Below are 22,814 nucleotides of genomic sequence, written 5' to 3' on the forward strand. Positions count from 1 at the left end.
CGAGCTATGAATACCCGGTTGTCACTGACTGATGATGGTTCAATCATAGCTGAATTGAAAGCTAAACCGACATTTTTACAGCAAATATGTGAAGCTCAGAAGAATGATGAAAAGTTACTGGTTAAACAGCACGCAGTGAGTCGTAATGATTCGAATTTGATTGGTTCGATGGTTGTTTATTATTCGTAGGTAGGGTATGTGTACCTCGAATTGAGCTTATACGTAAGATTCTACGTGAGGCTCACAATGTACTATGTCTGTACATCCGGGAGTAATAAAATGTATAATTATCTCAAAAAGATGTACCGGTGGTCGGAATGAAACGTGATATCTCTGAGTTTGTATCAAGGTGTTTAATATGTCAGCAAGTTAAAGCTGAACATCAGGTACCTTCAGGATTACTTCAATCAATTACTATACCAGAATGGAAATGGGAAATAATTACTATGGATTTTGTATCGGGGTTACCTCTGTCTCCGAGGAAAAAAGATGCTATTTGGGTGATTGTTGACCGATTGACAAAGTCAGCTCACTTTATTCCAGTACGTATGGATTATTCTTTAGATAAACTAGCTGAACTGTACATATCTGAGATTGTCAGGCTACATGGAGTGCCTATCTCCATTATATCAGATAGAGATCCTCGATTTACGTCTTGTTTCTGGGACAAATTGTAAGAAGCCTTGGGTACTCAGTTGTATTTCAGCACTGCATTTCATCCTCAGACAGATGGTCAATCTGAGCGTGTAATTCAAGTATTGGAAGATATGCTCCGATGTTGTATACTAGAGTTTGAAGATAATTGGGAGAGGTATCTACCTTTGATGGAATTTGCTTACAACAATAGTTATCAGTCGAGTATTAAAATAGTTCCGTATGAAGCTTTGTTTGGTAGAAAAAGTAGAACACCGTTATATTGGACAGAGCTCAGTGAAAGGAAGATACATGGGGTTGATTTGATCCGGGAAACAGAAGAAAAAGTAAAGGTTATTTGAGATAGTCTAAAAGCAGCTTCCGATCGTCAAAAATTATATGCCGACCTTAAACGAAAAGAAATTGAATTTCAAGTCGGTGACAAGGTATTCCTGAAAGTGTCTCCTTGGAAGAAAGTTCTCCGATTCGGTCGAAAGTGTAAACTGAGTCCAAGGTTTATCGGGCCATATGAAATCATAGAAAGAATTGGACCGGTCGCTTATCAATTGGCATTACCACCGGAACTTGATAGAATCCATAATGTTTTTCATGTATCTATGTTACGACGATATCGATCAGATCCTTCACATGTTATTTCTCCGACAGAAGTGGAGATTCAACCGGATATGACTTACAGTGAAGAACCAGTCAAGATATTGGCACAGGAGACAAAAGAGCTTAGAAATAAGAAGATAAATTTGGTGAAAATATTGTGGCAAAAGCACGGGATTGAGGAAGCGACATGGGAACCGGAGGAGGCAATGAGGAAACAATACCCAAATCTCTTTATTGGTAAGATTTTTGAGGACGAAAATCCTTAAAGGGGGGGAGAGTTGTAATGGCCTAAATTCAAAGTTATCAGAACAGTGGTTTCATAACTACAAATCCGATTTAAAGAGAAATTTATTTCAATATTTTTGCATGAAAATTGATATGATAGGAAAATCGTATGAAAATATTGATAGAAAAATTTTACCGATTTAGTGGTTAGTTAGAAAAAGAAATTATTGAAGAAATTAGGTAAAAACAAGGTATCGGGACCTCTATCTCGTAAAACCGAGTCGAAAATAATTTTATAAATATTTATGAAATGTTAGTAATGTGGTATTAAAATTTCGTTAGGAAATTTTAATGTTTGGGTAGTCAATTAAATGAAAAGAACTAAATTGTAATAGGTGTAAAAGTTGCTAGAATGATTAAATAGCTTAAGAGTCTAATAAGAAAGGATTTAAAAGGAAATTAGACCCAAAATTTATTTGGGCTGGACGGCAAGGGCATGAAATCAGCAGGAAAATTGATAAATTAAGGGCAAAATTAGAATATTGCAAAATTAACTAAATAAAACTAGGACTAAATAGGAAATATCTAGATTTCTCTTCATTTCTCTTCAATTCCAGCAGCTAAAAACGCCATATGAGGGTTCTCTAAGCTGGTATTTCATAATTTTTGCACCAAGTGAGTTAATCCTTGCCTGTTTCTTATAATTTTTGTGTTTCTAAGACTTTTACAACTAGGTCTTACTATTAAAGTCATTAGTTTTTTATTTCATTGATGAAATTGAAAGTCACCATGGTTGAGTGCTGTAAGTTTATGATGAAATAGAATGAAATTAAAGCTTTAATTTGTTTATTAGATGATTTTATTAGGTAATTTCAATAGAAATTGATTTTTAGGACCTAATTGTGAAAATGCTTAGAATTAAAGTCTATTGCTGAAATTCTGATTCCTAAAGGTTTTAAACTAGTTTAAGGTGATAGAATAAAATGTTAATTGAGAAAAACCAGCTCAATTGAGGGGCTAATTGAGCAGGGATGAAATTATCATTTATTAAAAGCTTAGGGGAAAATGGTAATAAACAGCTTGCACAAAAACAGTTTGGACAGCAGAAGTAGACTAATTTTGAAAAATCAGCATAAATTTTATAAATCGAACTAGAAGATGAAAAAAAAATGGAATTAAATATTATTGAGTCTAGTTTCTCATAGAATAAATAGTGTAAGTAATGGATTTGTAAATTTTGAGATATAATGAATTTTGTGATACAAGGTCAGAATGAATTTGGGTTCCCCTGTTCTGACTTTGAAATATCATAAAAAATTGAATAAAAATAATTAGGGGCTTAAATTTATATGTCTAGAATTCTGAATGAGTCTAATTTTAATAGAAATAAACAAGAACATCATTTGAATCCTGTATGAGGAGATAATTAATTTTTAGTGAAAAAGGGTCAGAACTATCAGACAGCAGAACAGGGGTTACTTTAAAGAATAAAATGTACTTATTGGCTAAACCAAAAATTCTGAAAATTTTATGGTAAGAAGATATATGAGTATAGTTTCAGGAAAAATTAACAGATCTTAATTTGGAGTTCCATATCTCAAGTTATAAATAATTTAGTGACTATGACTTAATAGACAGCTTTGAATAAACTATAAATAATAATAGTTGAATTATAGAGAATGTTGCATATGAACATGAAATATATTAAATTGATAATTAAATTTATTTATTTAGATCCATAAGATTCAAATACGAAGCTAGATCGAGTAAAGGAAAAAGTTCGGGATTAGTAGATTTTTTTTTTTACAACCAAGTATCAAGGTAAGTTCGTGTAACTTGAATTATATTCTTAAATGCTTAAGATTGTATGTTATTGATGTGAATATAATTTGAATGTTCATTGTATGAAAATGAATGAAACATTGATATATTTGATAAAATGGGAAGAAATCCCGGTTGAATGAAAGGAAAATTCGATGGATCTCTGAAAAGGAATTGACGGTAAAAATGATCAAGCCCGGACGGGTGATCCTATCCTGATATAGCCCTCCCGAAGAATATGTGTAAAATGAATTTAGCCCGGACGGGTAATCCGAATTAGGGTCTGAATTTAGCCTGGACTGGTAATTCAGATCCAATCTCATTAGAGTAATTATCGTTGCAAGGGATTTAGCTTGGACTGGTAATCCCGACAATACTCTATGAGTTTATATTGCAGGGGACTTAGCCTGGACTGGTAATCCCGCTGCAAGGTTGAGGTTCGCGGGAGTGTGCTCTCTGAAATGGAAATGTGCGCACATGAATATAAATTGACGGACCCGCAATTGTACACTAAAAGTGTACCTCTGAAAAATCCATCGAAATTTCGATAAATTCAACGGGATAAATATGGAAAAAAAAACAAGGAAATGGAAATCATGGTATTGATGAGCTCATCAATCATGGTATATATTATTGGTACATGGAAATTATTGTACTAACTTGAATGTTGAGTTTGTGCATATTAGGGTAATAATGCATTGAATGGATATATGAATGTTTATTGTATTATATTGAAAATATTAGGTAAGTATAATTCTTGTTACATGAGCTTCCTAAGCACAAAGTGCTTACCCTGTTTCCTTTTTCCCTGTTTTGTAGTGTTAAGAGCTCGGAGGTCGGATTTGGTCAGAGACACATCACACTATCAACCTCAGGATTTCGGTATATAAAGAAACTTTATTTTGGAAATCAATGGCATGTATAAGCTAATAAAGTAAATGATTCTGTGAAATGAATGTAGAATTAGTCATTGGTATAGCTAACAAATCTTGGTTTTGGGTATGTGATGACGTTATTTTATAAATATGCATGAATTTATCTTGAAAATATGTTGAATTGGATTGGTTGATGTGGATTGTTTTTGGTTTAAAATTTCAGGGAAGATTAGATATCTATAAAGGGGTTATATTGAGTTAAAAAAAATTAATTCGTAAACTCCGGTAATATATCGTACCCTATTCCGACAATGAATACGGGGAGGGGTATTACCCCGTCGTCAGAACAGGGTTACGGAGCATTACCGGACCTATCAGACAATTTACAATTAATATACACATAATTACCAAACATAGCATAAAATACCTATATTTAACCTATCTAAACACATTTAAATATACGCAAAACTTGCCAAATTTAGACATTTTATATATTATCCAATACTCAAGTTTATTCACTTATCATAAATGATCAAATAGTTCAGATTCATACTTACTACCCTAATTCTACCATATACCATTACCAAGCTTAATTCTACTTATTTCATTAATACATTAACAATCCAAAACGACACAAACGTAAAACATACTAAGCACATGCCATTACCAACTATTAACACGTTTTACCTCATTGAATTCGGGATCGGCCTGGGATGCTAATTCAACGTTCTAACTTTAATTTAACATGCACATAGAAAAAAACCGTACGCTGAGTATGAACTCAGTGGTATTTCTATAATCCAAACATTAAATAGTAAAACATACACTTAATATCATTTAATGATCATAAATATTCATTTATTCATTTCATGGATAAATTCTTTACAACTCATTCAATTTTATCATCTATTAACCTAATTAGCTTTTCAAATAAATTCACAATCATTTAAATAATAATATTTTTCATTCATATGTCTCACTTATACTTGATCACTATTCAATATCAGCAAATAATTTTCAATATCGATCAATTTGTCAGTTGCATTCAGTAACATTCAATCATTCAATAACAATTAGTCGTTCAATAATATTCAATCACTTTTTAACAGTCAATTATTCAATAACGATAAATTATTCAAGAGCGATCGGTTATCCAAGAATACCGGTTATTCAAGAGTAGTCATTATTCAAGATATTTATTTACCCCTATTAACATGACTCGGACTCAGACGGATGCATGGATCCAACCCACACACCGAGATAGCATACAGTGTTTCATCGGCCAAAGCCAGAATACACCGTAACGGTAACAGTAATAGTAGCGGTACACAAAATACCTCATCGGAACAAATCTGGAACAGTAACAGTAAGGTACGGAGTACCTCTTCGGAACAAATCCGGAATAGTAACAGTAAGGCAACACTTATAGTGTCTCATCGACACAAAGTCAGAATATCCCTGAACACTTTCAATCCTATGGCATGCCAACTATATCTGACTTAGCCCGATACTGTTAATAGGGTTTCTAATTCATTTTCTAGTTTCCAATCATTACACATCTCAACAATCATATATATTCATAATTCGATATAATTCATTTCACTTTTCAATAACAAATATTCAATTTTCACAATAATCACATATATTCGTATAAATTCAATAAATTTAACACATACCTAATCAATCCATTTCAATTATAAAACACAATATTTCTCACATCAATTACTATCATAATATTAAATCAAAATCAACAATTAATAAATAATTTCACTTTTCAATTCTAACCGAAATCTATTCTAATTCAAATATTCATCTCAAAGCACTTTCTATACATTTTAAGTAATAAATTCAATAATTAAATATTAAGTTCGGATTATAGAAATAGAAACCGTAATTTCTGAGCTAACCCTAGTCAACTTTGCCTTTTTCTTGCTTAGCCGAGATTTCTGGCACAATGTTAACTATTAAACTTCCAAACCTTGAAACCCTAATTCTCTTTTTTTTCTTTTCTTTCTCCTTTCTTTCTTTCCTTCCCTTGCTTTTTGGTTGCCTATTCTATTTTTTTCCTTTGTTTCATTTCTTTTTTTCTTTATTTACTATATATATATATATATATATATATATAATAATAATAATAATAACAATAAAATATCTATATTAAAAATCTATTTAATAACAAATATTTATTTAACACTTGTATCCATATATATTATTACACTTGTACCAAATCATTTTATACACTTGTCTTTCTTTTATTTATTTCATATAAAAATTTATTTACTAAAATAAAAGCAATTAAATAAAATATATTACAATTGTAAAATATATGTATTACACTTGTATATTTTATTTACCATACATTTTCTTTATTTAATTTATTTCATAATATAATATCAATTTAATAATAACAATGACATTAATATTTACTTAAATAATAAGTAAATACATATATATATATATATATATTACAAATGTATTTATAATATTTAGTACAAATATATATTTTATAATATTTATTACAAATATATTTTATTTTTATCACACACTTGTCACTATTTAATTTATTTATCATATAAATATTTTATAATATAATTATAATAAATTAATTTAATATCATTTATTACTGATAAATATATATATATATATATTATAATTAAAATCTAAGTAAAACTCATAGATTTTTACTTTATATGTCGCCTCACTTATGCTAAATGGCATAATTCCATTTTGGTCCTTTTATTTTCTTTTAATCTATAATTAAACTTTCACACTTTATTTAATTTAATCCTTTTATCCAATTATCCTTAATTAAGCTAAATTCACTTAATGAAACTCTAATTAACCATTCAATTAACTTTTTAAATATTTTGATAAATATTTATAGATTTGTTTTTCAGAACGGAGACTCGAAAATATATTTTTCCGATAACCGTAAAATTCGGGTCATTACATAATAATTTAAATAGTACCGAGCCTGCGCACAGAAAACAAAACCGCACGCTGAGTAAAACTCAGTGGTATTTTTATAATTCGAATAACATAAACTTGATATAAGTATTTAAAATGCAAAATGCAACAAGTATATATCAAATTAATAGTATAATTTTTGCCCATTCCTTATTCACATCTACTAAGATTTTCACATGTTCAAATATACGAGTATATATCAATGACATTTCATTTAACATTTGAATACATTATGTCATGCAATGGCATGGTTCATATCTTTGATCAATACTTGAATTCATTCAAGTTTCACATCTTAATTCATCATTTCATATCTCATTTCTCATCTCATAATCATTTCTCATATTTGCCATTTCAATATTTTCTCATCTCATATTCATTTATCATATTTGTCATTTCAATATCAATCATATAAATTATTATTTTACTTTCCCTTATTAACACGGCACGGACCCGGACGGATACACAGATCCAACCAATACACCAATTTGGCACCCAGTGCCTTATCGAATAAATCCAAAGTAATAACTGCACCTACCGCTATATAAATTGACACTCAGTGTTTCATCAGTTAAACCGAAGCAAATTGGCACCTAGTACCTCACCGACTCAAGGTCGAAGTAATCCCTATAGCATGCCATCTATATTCAACTCAGCCTGATGCAGTTAATAGGGATTCATTTCACTTTTCAATACAACCAATGTCTCAATTTCATGAATGTATATCATCACATATAAGCATATATTCAATTTGATAATAATCACATTTTTCTCAATACACATATATTCATAATATACAAAAATCAATCCATTTCATTTCAATTATAAATTTAATTCAATCTCAAAGTACCAAAGTACTCAACTCAAATGCTTACCATATGCAAACAATTATATATGCAATAATCTACTATTTAATTCAGATTATAGAAACACCAACCTTGAATTCCGAGCTATTCGACGTCGATTTTATCCTTCCCTTTTTTACTTAAGGATTTCGGTACGACATTAGCTACGAAAACAAACAATTAAATCATATTAATATTACACATTTCAATTTTCACACTATATTTTACTTAATTTTTAATTTAGTCCCTAAACTGAGACTAATTTTAATCTCCATATTTAATCTCAAATTTTTATACAACTTTCACTATAAGTTAAATTTAACTCCCCATTTTTCACTTCAACCCCTTAATTTTTAAATTTTCACAATTTAGTCCATATTGCTCAAAATCAATAATTAATTCCACATTTAGTCCTTTTCCACTACTAACTTAAAAATCTATCCATTTAATCTCTAATACTTAAACTATTCAACAATGACAACATCTAAAATCTTGAACAATACTAAAAATTACAACATGGGTCGAGTAACTCTAAATATCGAAATTCTAAAAATATAAAATTTACAAGAAAATAACTAAATTGCACTAACCAATTTTAGGTTTAAACATTTTAAACCAAGTCGGAATGCTCCTCTCCTTTTCTTCAATTGTTTTCGGCTTGCATGTAAATTTCATTCACTATCAATAATGTTTCTTTTTATTATGTTTTAAATTTTATTATTATAACATATATTATATATATACACATAACATAAATGTTCATGACCGTCAGACTTTAATTGAAACAAAGTTATAATTGTTTCTTTAGTCCCTTTAATTTATTTTAATTTATAATTTAATTTTTAACCCTTACGCGATTTAGTCTTTGTACCTTAATAACTCTTAATTTCACAAAATTTACTATTCCAAAAATTAATTAGCTACTAAAATAGCCTCATAAATATTTAATAAAAATATTTACGAGTCTAGTTTACGAAGACGGAATCCTGAAAATAAATTTTTCAATACCCCTAACTATCGGGTTGTTAAAGGTTCACATTGTGGAGGGTGTGGAGAACCACTAAGACTGAAAGTTTGAGAGAGTTGATGTTGAGTCTTAACAACGTAAGACTATATGGATGTCCCTTTTTAACATGAGTGATGAGAAGGTATTTATGAAGAGAGCATAATTGGGCATGGGTCTCGGTCATTGAGTTCCTTACTCTATAGGTGTAATCATAGAGTGGTAGATGTCAATCAATGTATTGTTGGAGCCGACTTGAGGGGACTAGATGAGGCGTTCGTCGGGCTTAGATGTGATGAACTAAAGGATGTCATCAAAGAACTTTTCCATGTAACTTCCGAGGACTATGTTTAGGCTAAACATATTGCTTTTCCTAGCAAGGTTATGAGGTTGAGTTTTGCTAAGCTTCACGGAGTTCCTGTAGACACTGGTTGTATAGGCGAAGGTATAACAAATGCAATATTTGTAACTACAATGATATATATTTTTATTAAATTCTACTATTAGTCCCTATACTATATATGTGTTTCAAATTTGGTCATTGTACTCTAATTTGGTTAATATTTTAGTTCCTATAATTTTTGAATTTTATAATTTGATCCCGGCACAAACAATAGCAATTAAATTTGTTAGGTCAAATTCTTATATTAGTATTGTACTATGCATAAGTTGTAGATTTAGTCCATGTTTTCTAATTTAATCATTTTTATTCCTTACACTTTCCAAGTTTTGAAAATTTTGTCAAGACTCAAATGGTAGCCATTAAATCCATTTTAACTAAAATGAGGTGATCTTTTTGCAAGTATTCTATAAAAATAACAAACCGAAATAACATTACACATATGATAATATATTTATTGTATAAAACTTTGAAAATAATACATTTTAACTTAATGGGTTTAACGAGTTACATTTAGTCATGACTAAAATTTTAAATATTAACAAAGCACAAAAACTAGTTCCTGAATTTATGCATAATTTGAGTACTAAGAACAAAATTTAACCATATTTTTCAAAAGAGAAAGTACACCTCCATTGATAGAATAATCTTTGCATGTGGTATTGCACGTGCGAAATTGGCACTGTCCAAGGAAGAGGATAACGAATGGAACTAGTCAGAGATGGATCCAACGGCAAAAAACATAAAGAAAAGTGTGACTGATTAATATTTTATTTTATTTAAAATAAAATAATACGTTCAATAAATAAAATTATAAAATATTTCTTTATGAGTTTTATTCCTATTTACTTTTTTTGACAAATAATTAAAATTATCAATAATTTCTCGTTAACTTATAAATAGGAATATAATGTATTTCAAGACATTCAAACTCACATCTTTTTGCATTAATAACAATATTTATGCCATTTGAGTTTTTATATTTGGGATATACTTTTAAAAATTAAAAAAATTTAATTAATAAATTATGGTACACTTATAAATTAGATTTAATAAAAAATTGAGACATTAAAAATCATGATATATTTTTAAATTCTATATTAAAATACATAAATAAATCAAAACATTCTTATAGTAATATTAATTATTTGTATTTTTAAATTTTTATTAAAATATAGATAAACAAAAACAGTCACATAATAATTCTTATTATTTAAAAGATAAAATTTTAATAAAGTATATCCAATAAAAAATAAGGAGCATGCAGTGCTGACAGAGCCATGTCGGTATCTTGAAGACCATGATACCCTTTGGTCAAACAGTGATCTTTCTGCAATCAAATTGTCTGATGGCAGGTGTCACATTGTCATTTACCACAGTCAACCCTTTGACCAGGGTAATAATCCTCCGCCATTGCTTTTACTTTTCCATCCTAACCTAAAAATATAATTATTACACCAGCCAATCAAATTCCACCACGTCACACAATATTCTATTTCATAGTTAAGCTCACGTATCTATGACAATGAAAACATTGTGGTTATAGTTATAGTACCCAAAAAGCAATTTAAACATGCATTTAATGTTTTGAAAGTTGATCAGATGACTTCCTCATTTTTATTAGAAATTTCTAATATGGTACAAATTAAATTTTAATTTGATTAATATTTATATTATTAATAGTATAGGAAGATGTAGATTTGAGTACGTTGAAATATATTATTTTTCTATTTAAAGGTTAAGTAAGAATTACGAGTAATTCTAGGTATTATATAAAAAATATTTTCATATTTTAATAATTATCTTATTTGAATGCAAAACAAAGTATAATCACTTAATTGAAATTGTAAACAAATTAGCTTAAAATCAACATAAAAAATTATATTAAATACCTAAGAGCTTAGAATTTTCTATTTGCACCAATATATATATATACACATAAATGGTTAGTATCATTATTTTCCTTAAAGGTTGTTGTTTAATTTCAAATATAATTTTTTTATTAAATTTGAAGTTGAGTTAAATTTGATTTTATATATTGAGTTAAGTTTTTAAATTCTATTTTCTCCATTTATAATACTTAAATTTAAAATTTTACTTTAAAAATATATAAAATCTTTAATATTGATACATGTACCATGGAGTCGAATTGTATTTTGTTTCTTCTACTAAAAATGGATAAATTAATCTTTATACATTTTATCAAAGAACAAATTAATCATTTTGTTGAAAATTTCATCTATTTTCATCAATAAAATTGGTCCTCGTATGTCGTATGTCATATGTCACTATTTAGTTATTCTAAATTTTAATGATACAAATAGATAAAAATTTTAATAGAAATGACTAATTTACTTTATAATTTAATTTAATTACCTAGTAAAAGTAGCAAATATTGAAATAGAAAAGATTAAAAAAGTGGAATTATAGATTTGCAAAACAAAGAAGAAGGTGGGAAGGTCATAATTTCATTTAGTTTTGGCGGTGGGAAATGAAACCCTTTGCTTTGAACATTTCCTATTTTGAACATCCTTGAAAAGAAATAGAAGTGGAAGCATTGTGAGATAAGGGGCAAAGGGAGGTAAAGAGGGTCGGTTTAACTTATATTATTTTCCTCATGAAAATGACATAATAGCCAAAAACCAATGGCAAATAAAGTCAAAATGTTAATTATGAGGCAGGCATACCAATAACCATCTTCTGCTTCTCTGCACTGCCTACCCTTTAACCAAAACCCTCTGTTTTGCCCTATATATATACACCCTTTTCACTGCCCCTATCAAACCTCAAATCCATAATTTCATCCATGGCTGATAATAACCTAAGGATTGTTGTGGAGAAAAACCCTTCAGAATCTAAGCTTTCAGAGCTTAACATCAAGTGTTGGCCCAAGTAAGCTCTTTTTTCTCTCTTTTGTTTGTTTATGTCGTGTGATTGAAAAGGCTAAAAAAGGGTGTTTGCGTTTTTGGAAATAGATGGGGTTGCTCACCTGGGAAATACCAGTTGAAGTTTGATGCAGAGGAAACATGTTATTTGCTGAAAGGGAAAGTGAGGGTATACCCAAAAGGTTCGGCAGAGTTTGTAGAGTTTGGTGCAGGAGATCTTGTTACTATCCCTAAAGGTCTTAGTTGCACTTGGGATGTCTCTGTTGCTGTTGATAAACACTATAAATTCGAGTCTTCTTCACCACCTCCTTCTTCTTCCCGTTAGTAATATAATCATCCTTCTGCTATATCTTCACTCATTCTTTCAAATTCTTTTTTGTTAATTACTAGTGCAAATTAATTTCTTCTCTTTTCTTTTTAATTTAAGCTTGTATTTATATTATTAAAAATTAATATATTTTATGAAATAATTAGATAATGTTTTTTTAACTTATAAATAAAAGAATAATATATTTTAACATATTTAAAATTAAGTGTTTTTAAATGGGCAATAATACTTATTTGAGTTATCACTCAATCAAATGTTGAAGAACAAATGTCCACATTAAAGAGGAAGAGTTAGAAATTGGTAAGAAAAGATATTTTTGAGAAAGGAAGGGAAGCACCTAGTCAATTTATGTCTCATTCAAATCTTCTTTTTGAGTCTTTAAATAAGCTTTAAATGTTTCCTTTGACTGGTCAATCTTTGATATTTTTGTTTATCGCATAATGAATACTTCGATGAAAATGAAAAGATGTTATTAAAATTAATTAATTTATTAATCAAGTAATAAAAATGTGTATAATTATTTTAAAAGGAAAAGTCTACGAAGAAATTAGAAAGTAGAGGTATTTATAGGTTGGATATAAGTTTGAGTTGGGTTTATCTAAAATTTTAGGCCTGTTTATTAGGCTCGGGTTTAATTTAGCTTGAAAAATAGAATTAAAATTTAATTTAAGTCTGACCTAAATAAAAATATTAAAATTTAGGCTCCACCGATCCGTTTGTATTAATTTTTTATATTATTTTTAAAATATATATAATACATAAAAACATTGAAATAAATATTTTTAACAGATTGAAAATAAATTTTTAAAAAATATGTATATTTAAATAACACTAAGATATATACAATTTAACAAGCAAAATGTCTCTAAAATAGTAACAAAATTAATAATAAAACAAGAGTTATATAATATTCAAATAATAACAACAAAATAGTAACAATATAATTGTGAAATAGTAGCAAAATAGTGAAAAAAATAACAAGAAAATATCAGCAAAATAAAAAAAGTAAAAAAAAAAAAGAGAAAACAATTGCAATATTTTTATTTTGCATATTCGGGCCGGGCTCGGGTCAAAAAAGCGTTATCTGAGACTCGACTCATTTTCTAAACGGGTATTATTTTTTTGTCCAAGTTTATTTTTTAAGTCTATATTTTTACTCAAATTCTTCTACTTTTTGAGTAATCCGACTCATGGACAGATTTAGTAGAAAGTAGTTACTTTTATTATTTTAAAATTTCAATTTGAAAATATAAAAATAATTATTTATTAAAAGTTTTAGGATAACTTACACTGAAAGTTATTCTAAAATACAGATTATCCTATTTTGGTCACTCTAATTTTTTAATTTAATTAATCACTCCAGATAAAATAGTTATTAAAATTAGTCACTCTCGTTAAAATATTTCGTTTCTTTCTAATTAATTGTTGATGTGACATATTAACAGATTAAATGATAACACAATACACATTTTGTTGACTTTTGACTAATAATTATGGACCTCTTTATAATTAATTTAAAATATTTTATTTTTAAAATTAAATTAATAAAATAGAAATTAAAATATAAACTGAATTTTTTAACTCTTGAATGATCATCATCTTCATCATATTTCTAACAACGAAGATCATCATTTGATAAAAATCAAGGGATTAAATTTCATACTCAAGGTGATTAAGATCATTTCATTTTAACCATAACTCATATTTTTATTTTCCTTTTTTTTCATTAAGGAAAGTTAAATTAAAAAATCTAATAATTTATTATTATCATTTTGGGACTTGAATTTCACAACTTTTTTATATTGGAGTTTGGATTTTTAAAATCAAAATTAGACTTTGAATTTGACATTTTTTTTTCATATTGTGGCATGAAATTTTTTATCTAAGGACACTAAAATTGACAATTATTCTCACATTGGGTCTTGAATTTTTTTAAAATTAATCCTTAAAAATCTTAAAATTTAGACCCAATATAAAATTAATTACCAAATTCAATATTAACTCCGGGAAAAAAAATCAAACCTATAAAAAAATTTGTTAATTCATGGCTTAAATGATATAATCTAAGTTTATAACATTTCCTTCTGCTTAAATGGCTTCTAGGTCAAAGTTTGAAACCATTTTCAAGCAACTAGTGAAATCCAACTCAAGCCCGAGAGACTCTAATAAGGTAGGACTTAGGTTATTTTACTTATCTGACCCCAAAAAATAAATATTTATATAAATGATCATAATTTAAAAACAATTATCTAGATGTCTTCAAATGAATAGTAGAATTGGGTTGTGGACACTAGATTGCTAACACTCACATTATATCTTGTGTCAGGGAGGTAAAAATAATAATTTTTTGGGTTTTGGACGTCAGGCGACTAACACTCATGTATTTTTTTTTCAAACTGTATCATACTGGTATGTTTTTAAAAAAATTGAAGTGTCGTGACACTGATGCCGTCACCCCTTTATTTGAAAAAAATTTGGGGTGCTGGGATGCTGATGGCTGACATCCCTTTATCTAATTAAAAAAAAATTGAGAGCTGGGACACTAATGGCTGGAACCTCTTTTCCAGAATTAAAAAAATTTGAAGGTATTGGGACACTGATGGCCAACACTCCTTTATCAGATAAAAAAATTTGGGGTTGTGGCCAGTGCATAGCTGGCACCCCTTTTGTATTTCGAAAAAAATATTATTTTTGGGTGTCGAACTTCCATTACCTGACACTGTTTTTTGTCTTCCATTTGAATTTTTTGTTGGCTTTATTAGTTGAAACTCAAAATTAAGCATATTAGTGTTTTGTTTGTTAAGGAGGAAGTAGATATTTTTGAAGACGAGTTCCCAAATTTTTTTAGTGTATGTTCATTTTGATAGAGAAATGATAAATACAATTGAAGGAGATTGTGTTTTTCAAAGTTGCTAAAAAATCAGAATGAGATTCAACAAGTGTGTTTTGCTGGTGGATTTGAAACAGAAGATCAATATAAAAATAGCTACCCGTTGTGGGAAGCAAATGTTAAGATTATTTTACAAATTTTTTATTTCAATAAATCCGCTCAAGTTCTCAGAAATTGAGCTTGAAGATGATGATGATATAGGGACAATGATATCAATTTATTGCCCCGTTGAGATAGAGAATCTTAGTACAATTGAGTTGTTCGCAGAGATAGTTGATCCGAAACCCGTTCAATTGTAATTCTAGTAAATCAGTGTCATGGATTTGATTTTGATCTTAATGTCTGCTGAGAAGATCAATCAGGCTATGAAGGGTCACTACAAACTCCCGAATATCCAAACTACGGTGGATGTTCATATAACATCTCGATCTTGTGTTCTTGTCTAAATATTCATCCAGAGGTGTTGGACACTGTAGAAGATGATGATGAAGGGTCCAATAATGAAGATCAGTCCCACCATGATAATGAAGATTTTAGTAAGCCCGGTTTAGATGAGATCCCTGAAGACATAGACGATGAAGACGTGGTGGAGGGTGAATATGTGCACCCCATTCGGCCAAGAACACGTAATTTAGGGGCCTTCATGTCTGACGTAGATCCTGATGCCGCGCATGCATGCGAGTTCCCCCAATATTAAGATATAGTGCGTGCTCACCTACCATTGAGGATATTTTTGGCTCAACACCTTCAGTATTGCAATGCCTCATCATCCCCGATGATAGGGCGTACAATTTTTCCACTTTCCTTAGTACACCGGTAGGAACACTGGAGGTCGGCATGAGTAATTATCAATCGCCACATTAAGGTGCACCCCCTTGCCGGTGGAGGTAGCCAGATCGTTACACGCTGGGGTATGGGACAACGCCTAGGTCCATACAATTTTGATTCTTTGTAATTGTTTACTTTGTAACTATTTTTGCAAAATGAAACATGAATTTTTAACATAATTATTTGTTTGCATAGATGAGTACAAAATATTAAGTACAAAAATATAAAATTCAAACAAATAATAATATGGAACAAAAATGTTTTACAGATACAAAAAAATACGAACATTTTAGACTACTATATACGAAAATATAAAATTCGACCAACAAATAATACAGACCAAAATTGATTTACAAATACAAAAAAATATAAATATTTTAAGACTGTTGATATACGAAGCCCAATTGATATACGAATATTGTAGACAACTAACATACGAAAAAAAATTCCAACTAATAATACAAATAAAAATTGAATTACAGATACAAAAATAATAAGAAAATTTTCAATACTAATTTCTCCACAATTAGTCATCTTCTGCTTGAATCAGGTCTACATTGCATTTAATAATATTGACCATGTTCGCCCGCCATTTTTTGTAAACCATAACCGGTATCTCTGCCCTTTGATGGCATAACCTTTATGATTCATGTGACAGTATATAATTCAACTCCGTTAACGCATGACAATATATAATTCAACCTCGAAAACCCATACCTCCAATTGATGGTACACTCCCCAGATAATTAGGGGATCCACTACATCACATGAAGCAATTGTTAGAATTTATAAAATAAATCTACAATATAACTTAATAAACCAAGATCTGTCATGTCAAATCATTAAGAATAAATCAAGAACAAAACTAGATGCGGAAGCGTACCTGAATCCATGGATTCCTTGAAACTTTCTGGGACTTGGGGATTTGATCTTCCAAATTAGCACACAAGAAATTCAAAGAATATATGCTCTCTCTTTCCTAATGATGTGATATTAGAAAAGATATCTCGTGTACAATTTGGGGACCATAACCCTAATATTTATAACCTTAGCACATTATTTCTAATCAAATTCTAATTAGCCCATTATTAATTAGAATTTGATTAGAAGAGTATCTACACATATTTGACCTATACTTTATTTAATAATTAAAAGCCCAATAAAATTCTAACCAAATTAAATCACTTTTAATTTGGGCTAAACTATCATGATAGTAAATAATAACATGTAATTATCCTTATTATATATGTGATGTCCAAATTTTCCAACAATCTCCCACTTGGACCACATATATATACTAATTACTTTATAATTATATGTCATTATATAACCTTATGAGCTCAAAATTTTACTATCATATCCAAAAGGCATTCCGTACAATCTCGTCCATTAATTATGTTAACATAGAACCAAGGCGACTTTCATTACAAATATCGTAACTAAATCCATCCATGATCATATATATTAACACAACCAAATGACATAGATCAAGTATGGATGTGTAGCATGGAAATTACATGCAATATGATCCAAACATGTCTATTTCCAACTGGTCCTTCTTAGTGAGATCAAATCTTACCAAAATCAGAGTGTGAATAAACCAAATAAACTTTATTTCTGCAGAAAATAAACTTATTATCTTTAAACTGAAATAACTGAAAATGTATCTATAACATAAAAGCATTTAAAACTACAAACTCCCACTAAAACCAAATATCCTTTAAATGACATTATACCCATATGAGCAATGTGCTCTTATAAAATCTTAGGTGTAGTTCCTTAGTAAGCGGATCCGCAATCATGGAGTTTGTCCTAATATGCTTTATAAGCACGTAACCACTCTGAACTTTCACTTTAACAACCAGGAACTTAAAGTCTATGTGTTTTGACTTTAATGTGTTCTGTTGCTATTAGAATAAAAGACTGCAATTTGTTTTCACAATTTGCACCTTAGTGACAAAATCTTGTATCTATATTCCATCAAAATCGGAGTCTATATACCTGATGATCTCTAACTGATTAGACCTCCAATATGTGAGCATGTAATTTTTTGTTCTTTGAAAATACCTTATAACCCTCTTGGATGCTATCTAATGGTCCAAACCAGGGTTACTTAAAATATCTGCCTAACATCCCAATAGTGTATACAAGATTCCAATGTATACAAACCTGAACATACATTAGACTTTCCACTGCTAAAATGTAAAAAATCTAATGCATTTTTGTAATCTTAATATCATTCTTAGGGCATTAATTGAGGCTATACTTATTATTGACAAGCAATATGTCATTAACATATAAAACCAAATATAAAACTTTAACATATAAAACCAAATATAAAACTTTACTCCCACTAAACTTATGGTATAAACGATTATCAACAAAATTCATCTCTAAACCGAATGAGATAATCATTTGGTAAATTTTGTAATATTATTGACGAGAAGTCTACTTAAGCCCATAGATGAAGTTCTTTAATTTGCAAATCATTACTTTTGTATCATCAGACACAAAGTTTTCTAATTGCACCATATAAATGTATGATCGATGTTACCATTGAGAAACCATTAACTTGATATTCATCTGATGTAGCTTAAGGTCAAAATATTCCACTAAAGCCATTATAACCCTTTCTCTAGTGGACCCTTTTAATGACATTCATTCTTGAGGTTGTTGAGTTTGTTCTTCTGGAACAATTACTTCATCTTGAATAGGGAGTTGTTTAACATTGTCTTATTGAGGTTCTAGATTCACTTCTTAATCAATGATAGGTATGAGAGTCTAAACATCATCAAAAGTGATAGTAGGAACTGAGTTAGAATCCAATTCCTCCTCAAAAGCAATGTTTCTAACCTTATTTCTCCCCCCAAACTCAACATCCTCAAAGAATGTTGCAATTCTTGTCTGAAAAATATTCCTAATTGTGGGATCATAAAATTCATAGCCCTTAGATTGCTCAGAATTTCCTTAACCCTTAACTTTACAGACATCAAAGAAGTCATAAGTGATGTCACTTCAACCTTATTATTTTTTTTAGCAAAACGTTTCTCAATTTCATCAAGGAAACCTTGGCCTGAGTAATCTTTTCAGATTCTGTGCCCTTAAAGGCTTCTAAAATGTTGTGCTTCATGATCATTAGACTCATGCAATTTAAACGATTCCACCTCTCAAAATCCCTTTTAACATAGGGGGTGCTTTCCGCAGTGAGAGGTGCAAGTAGTTCTTCCTTTAGTGCAAGGTCTATGTTTATATAGCCAAGCACTACAAGTAAGTGCCTTTTCCATTCATTGAAATTAGCCCCATTAAGTATGGGTATAGAATTTATATTAGCAGATATTGTGGCAGTAGAATATGAATTAGCTGAATATAGAACAAAAAATAAAATAAATAAAAATAAGCTCACATTAATATTCATAGTAAATAATAAATTCAGGATAATGGCTAATCCCATCTCAAGATACCAAACACAACATTAATATCAAGTCTTTGGACAGTAATATTAACAGTAAGCGGTACTTTTATTGTAGCAATCAAACATTGACAATAAACTATGTCAAACAATGAATTAATCTTTGGACTAGCTTATTGCTCACATAAAATACCTTATAATTGTCACACATTTATCACCACAGATGTCGTTGTAATCCTGCCAAATATTAACTTACCTTTGGGTAAATTAATAAACGCATGAATCACAAAACATATAATCATCTTAATATTTCAAATAAACTAATCTACACAAAAGAGGTCACTTTATGGCATTTTGTTTCAACTAATTTATTTAAAATATTAGACATCCTTAATTAAAAGCCAAAATCTGAATTTATTTGTTTCAAAATGTTTACCTTAATTTCATCTTTCAATCAAATTAAAAGATAATAATAAATATTTATATATATATATATATACATATATATTTATCCCAAAACAACATACAATGATGTTGGCAAATATAATAATAGTTGAATAAATCATAAACCATAAACAACTTCACATAAGACTTCAAATTTAAACCAAAATAATTTGAATAAAGGTAAACCTCATCTTAAGATATCAGACACTCCACTAATATTTCATCTTTGGACAAAATATTAATTTGTAAGTGATATCTTGGTGTAGTAATCAAACATTGACAATAAGAGCATGTCGAATAATAAATCTTCCTTTAGGCCAATTTATTACTCACATATAAAACCGAATAACCGTTACATGTTTATCACCATAGTTGCACATGTAATATTATTAACCTTCACTTGGGCCAATTAACATAACTTAAGTTACATGCACACAAACTTTATATTTTAAAATAAAATAATTTATACAAAAAAATCATCACTTTGGTGACTTTTTGCTTCAATTAAGTTGTTTTAAAATATATATAAATATACCAATATTCAAATTTAAATTTCCCCAATAGTCAAATGTCAAAACTAATTTTTTATTGCTTTATATACTCTGAAATAACCCAAAATAAGTTTGTCTTAATAATGTAATAAAAAAAACCAAAAACCTTAATTTTTTTTGACTATTTCCATCTTTTTTTTTTTGTTCCAAAATCATATATCAAAACCAAACAGAAATAAAGTAGTGGTTCAAAGCCAAATAATTAACAAGCACATGTATTCATAATTTTGGCATGGATGAAAACACCAAAACAATTCACGCATATACATGTATTCATAATCCAATAGAAAAACTTACCCTGAATTTACCATGTAAATCCAAAGTTGTATTTATAATTAAACAGATATTCACATAAATACTTAAAAAATATTTTCAAGCCAATAAATCTTAAAAAACAAAATCATAATAGCTGACATATCCCACAATTCATACAATAAACCATATCATCATAATTTAACCAAATATTTGGAATCATAAGATGTCGATCTAAAGATTATATAACCAAATTTAAAATCAAAATATTTAAATATGTATATAGTTGACATGAATTTGCACCAAAGCACCCATAAAATTGAATATATAACCATAACAAAATAAAAATAAAAAATTAACTTCAATGATATCCATCAAAACTTAATTTCACCAATTAAACTATAAAAGATATCTTATTGAATAATGGTTAAACGTCTGTTCACACAAACTATAATCATACATTAATCCTCAAAATCATTGATATGCATATAATATATATACACACAAATATAAAAATAATATTGGCTTGCCTTACATATTTTATGTAAACTCAAATTTATATTTATGACTAAAAAAATCATAAAACTTCTTTATATGCACAAATACTTAAAAAAATCCATAACCACAAATTATAAGAAGAATCCTAATTATATAAAAGTCTTTATATGGGCAATTACATATGAAAATTCATAGCCACCATATTTAAAATAATCCCAAATATTTTAATTTTAGTCAAATTCCATAAAGACTAAAACTTACATAAAATAATTATAAAAGAAACCAAAAGTAATCATTCAGATATATAATTGAATTCAATGGTGAATATAATTCATCATAAATAAAGATAAAGGATGATGATTCCATATATGTTCAACTACAAACAGAAAATTTAAAATAAATAGTGCGAAAAAGAATATATCTTACCAACATTCATTTATTCGATTATCAAGTGAATTAACTTTCAAAACCAATTATACAACTTAATTGAAATTCTTCAATTGTAAAAAGTTGTAAGTCTGTAATTTTAAATTAATAATGACTTTAACCAAAAATTATAAAATAATTGTGTGAAAAGAAGATAAAAAATCTCACAAATCAATTTTTATCAAATAAATAAATGAACATTCATCTTTCGAATAGCATATGCAAATATTAAACTAGATTATATTTATAAAATCATAAAACTTTATTTAAAGAATCAAAACCTAAAATTTATCGAGAATCTTAAAGATTCAACATAATATATAATTAAAATATAAAATCCATAAAATTTCAAGAATCAATTATTCAAATGAAGAACTTGAATCAATTCCCAATGATTCGATATGACGAGGCTCGGATGCCACGTGTTAGAATTTATAAAATAAATCTACAATATAACTTAATAAACCAGGATCTGTTATGTCAAATCATTAAGAATAAATCAAGAACAAAACTAGATGCGGAAGCGTACCTGAATCCATGGATTCCTTGAAACTTTCTGGGACTTGGGGATTTGATCTTCCAAATTAACACACAAGAAATTCAGAGAATATGTGCTCTCTCTTTCCTAATGATGGGATATTAGAAAAGATATCTTGTGTATAATTTGGGGACCATAACCCTAATATTTATAACCTTAGCATATTAGTTCTAATCAAATTCTAATTAGCCTATCATTAATTAGAATTTGATTAGAAAAGTATCTACACATATTTGACCCATACTTTATTTAATAATTAAAAGCCCAATAAAATTTTAACCAAATTAGATCACTTTTAATTTGGGCTAAACTATCATGATAGTAAATAATAACATGTAATTATCCTTATGTGATGTCTAAATTTTTCAACAGCAATTACAG

The 22,814-nt window shown here is 28.6% G+C and overlaps 1 protein-coding gene across 1 annotated transcript; it reads left to right on the top strand.

Moving 5' to 3' along the window:
- Window positions 1-11,946: 11,946 nt before the first annotated feature.
- Window positions 11,947-12,747, top strand: LOC108485393 (uncharacterized). The gene is made up of 2 exons (XM_017789228.2): window positions 11,947-12,276; window positions 12,360-12,747. The coding sequence occupies exons 1-2, from the start codon at window positions 12,191-12,193 to the stop codon at window positions 12,592-12,594; spliced, it is 321 nt and encodes a 106-aa protein (XP_017644717.1). The 5' UTR covers window positions 11,947-12,190; the 3' UTR covers window positions 12,595-12,747.
- The last annotated feature ends 10,067 nt before the right edge of the window (window positions 12,748-22,814 follow it).

Source organism: Gossypium arboreum, chromosome 7, assembly GCF_025698485.1.
Source record: "Gossypium arboreum isolate Shixiya-1 chromosome 7, ASM2569848v2, whole genome shotgun sequence".
In the NCBI taxonomy this organism is placed as follows: Eukaryota; Viridiplantae; Streptophyta; class Magnoliopsida; order Malvales; family Malvaceae; genus Gossypium; species Gossypium arboreum.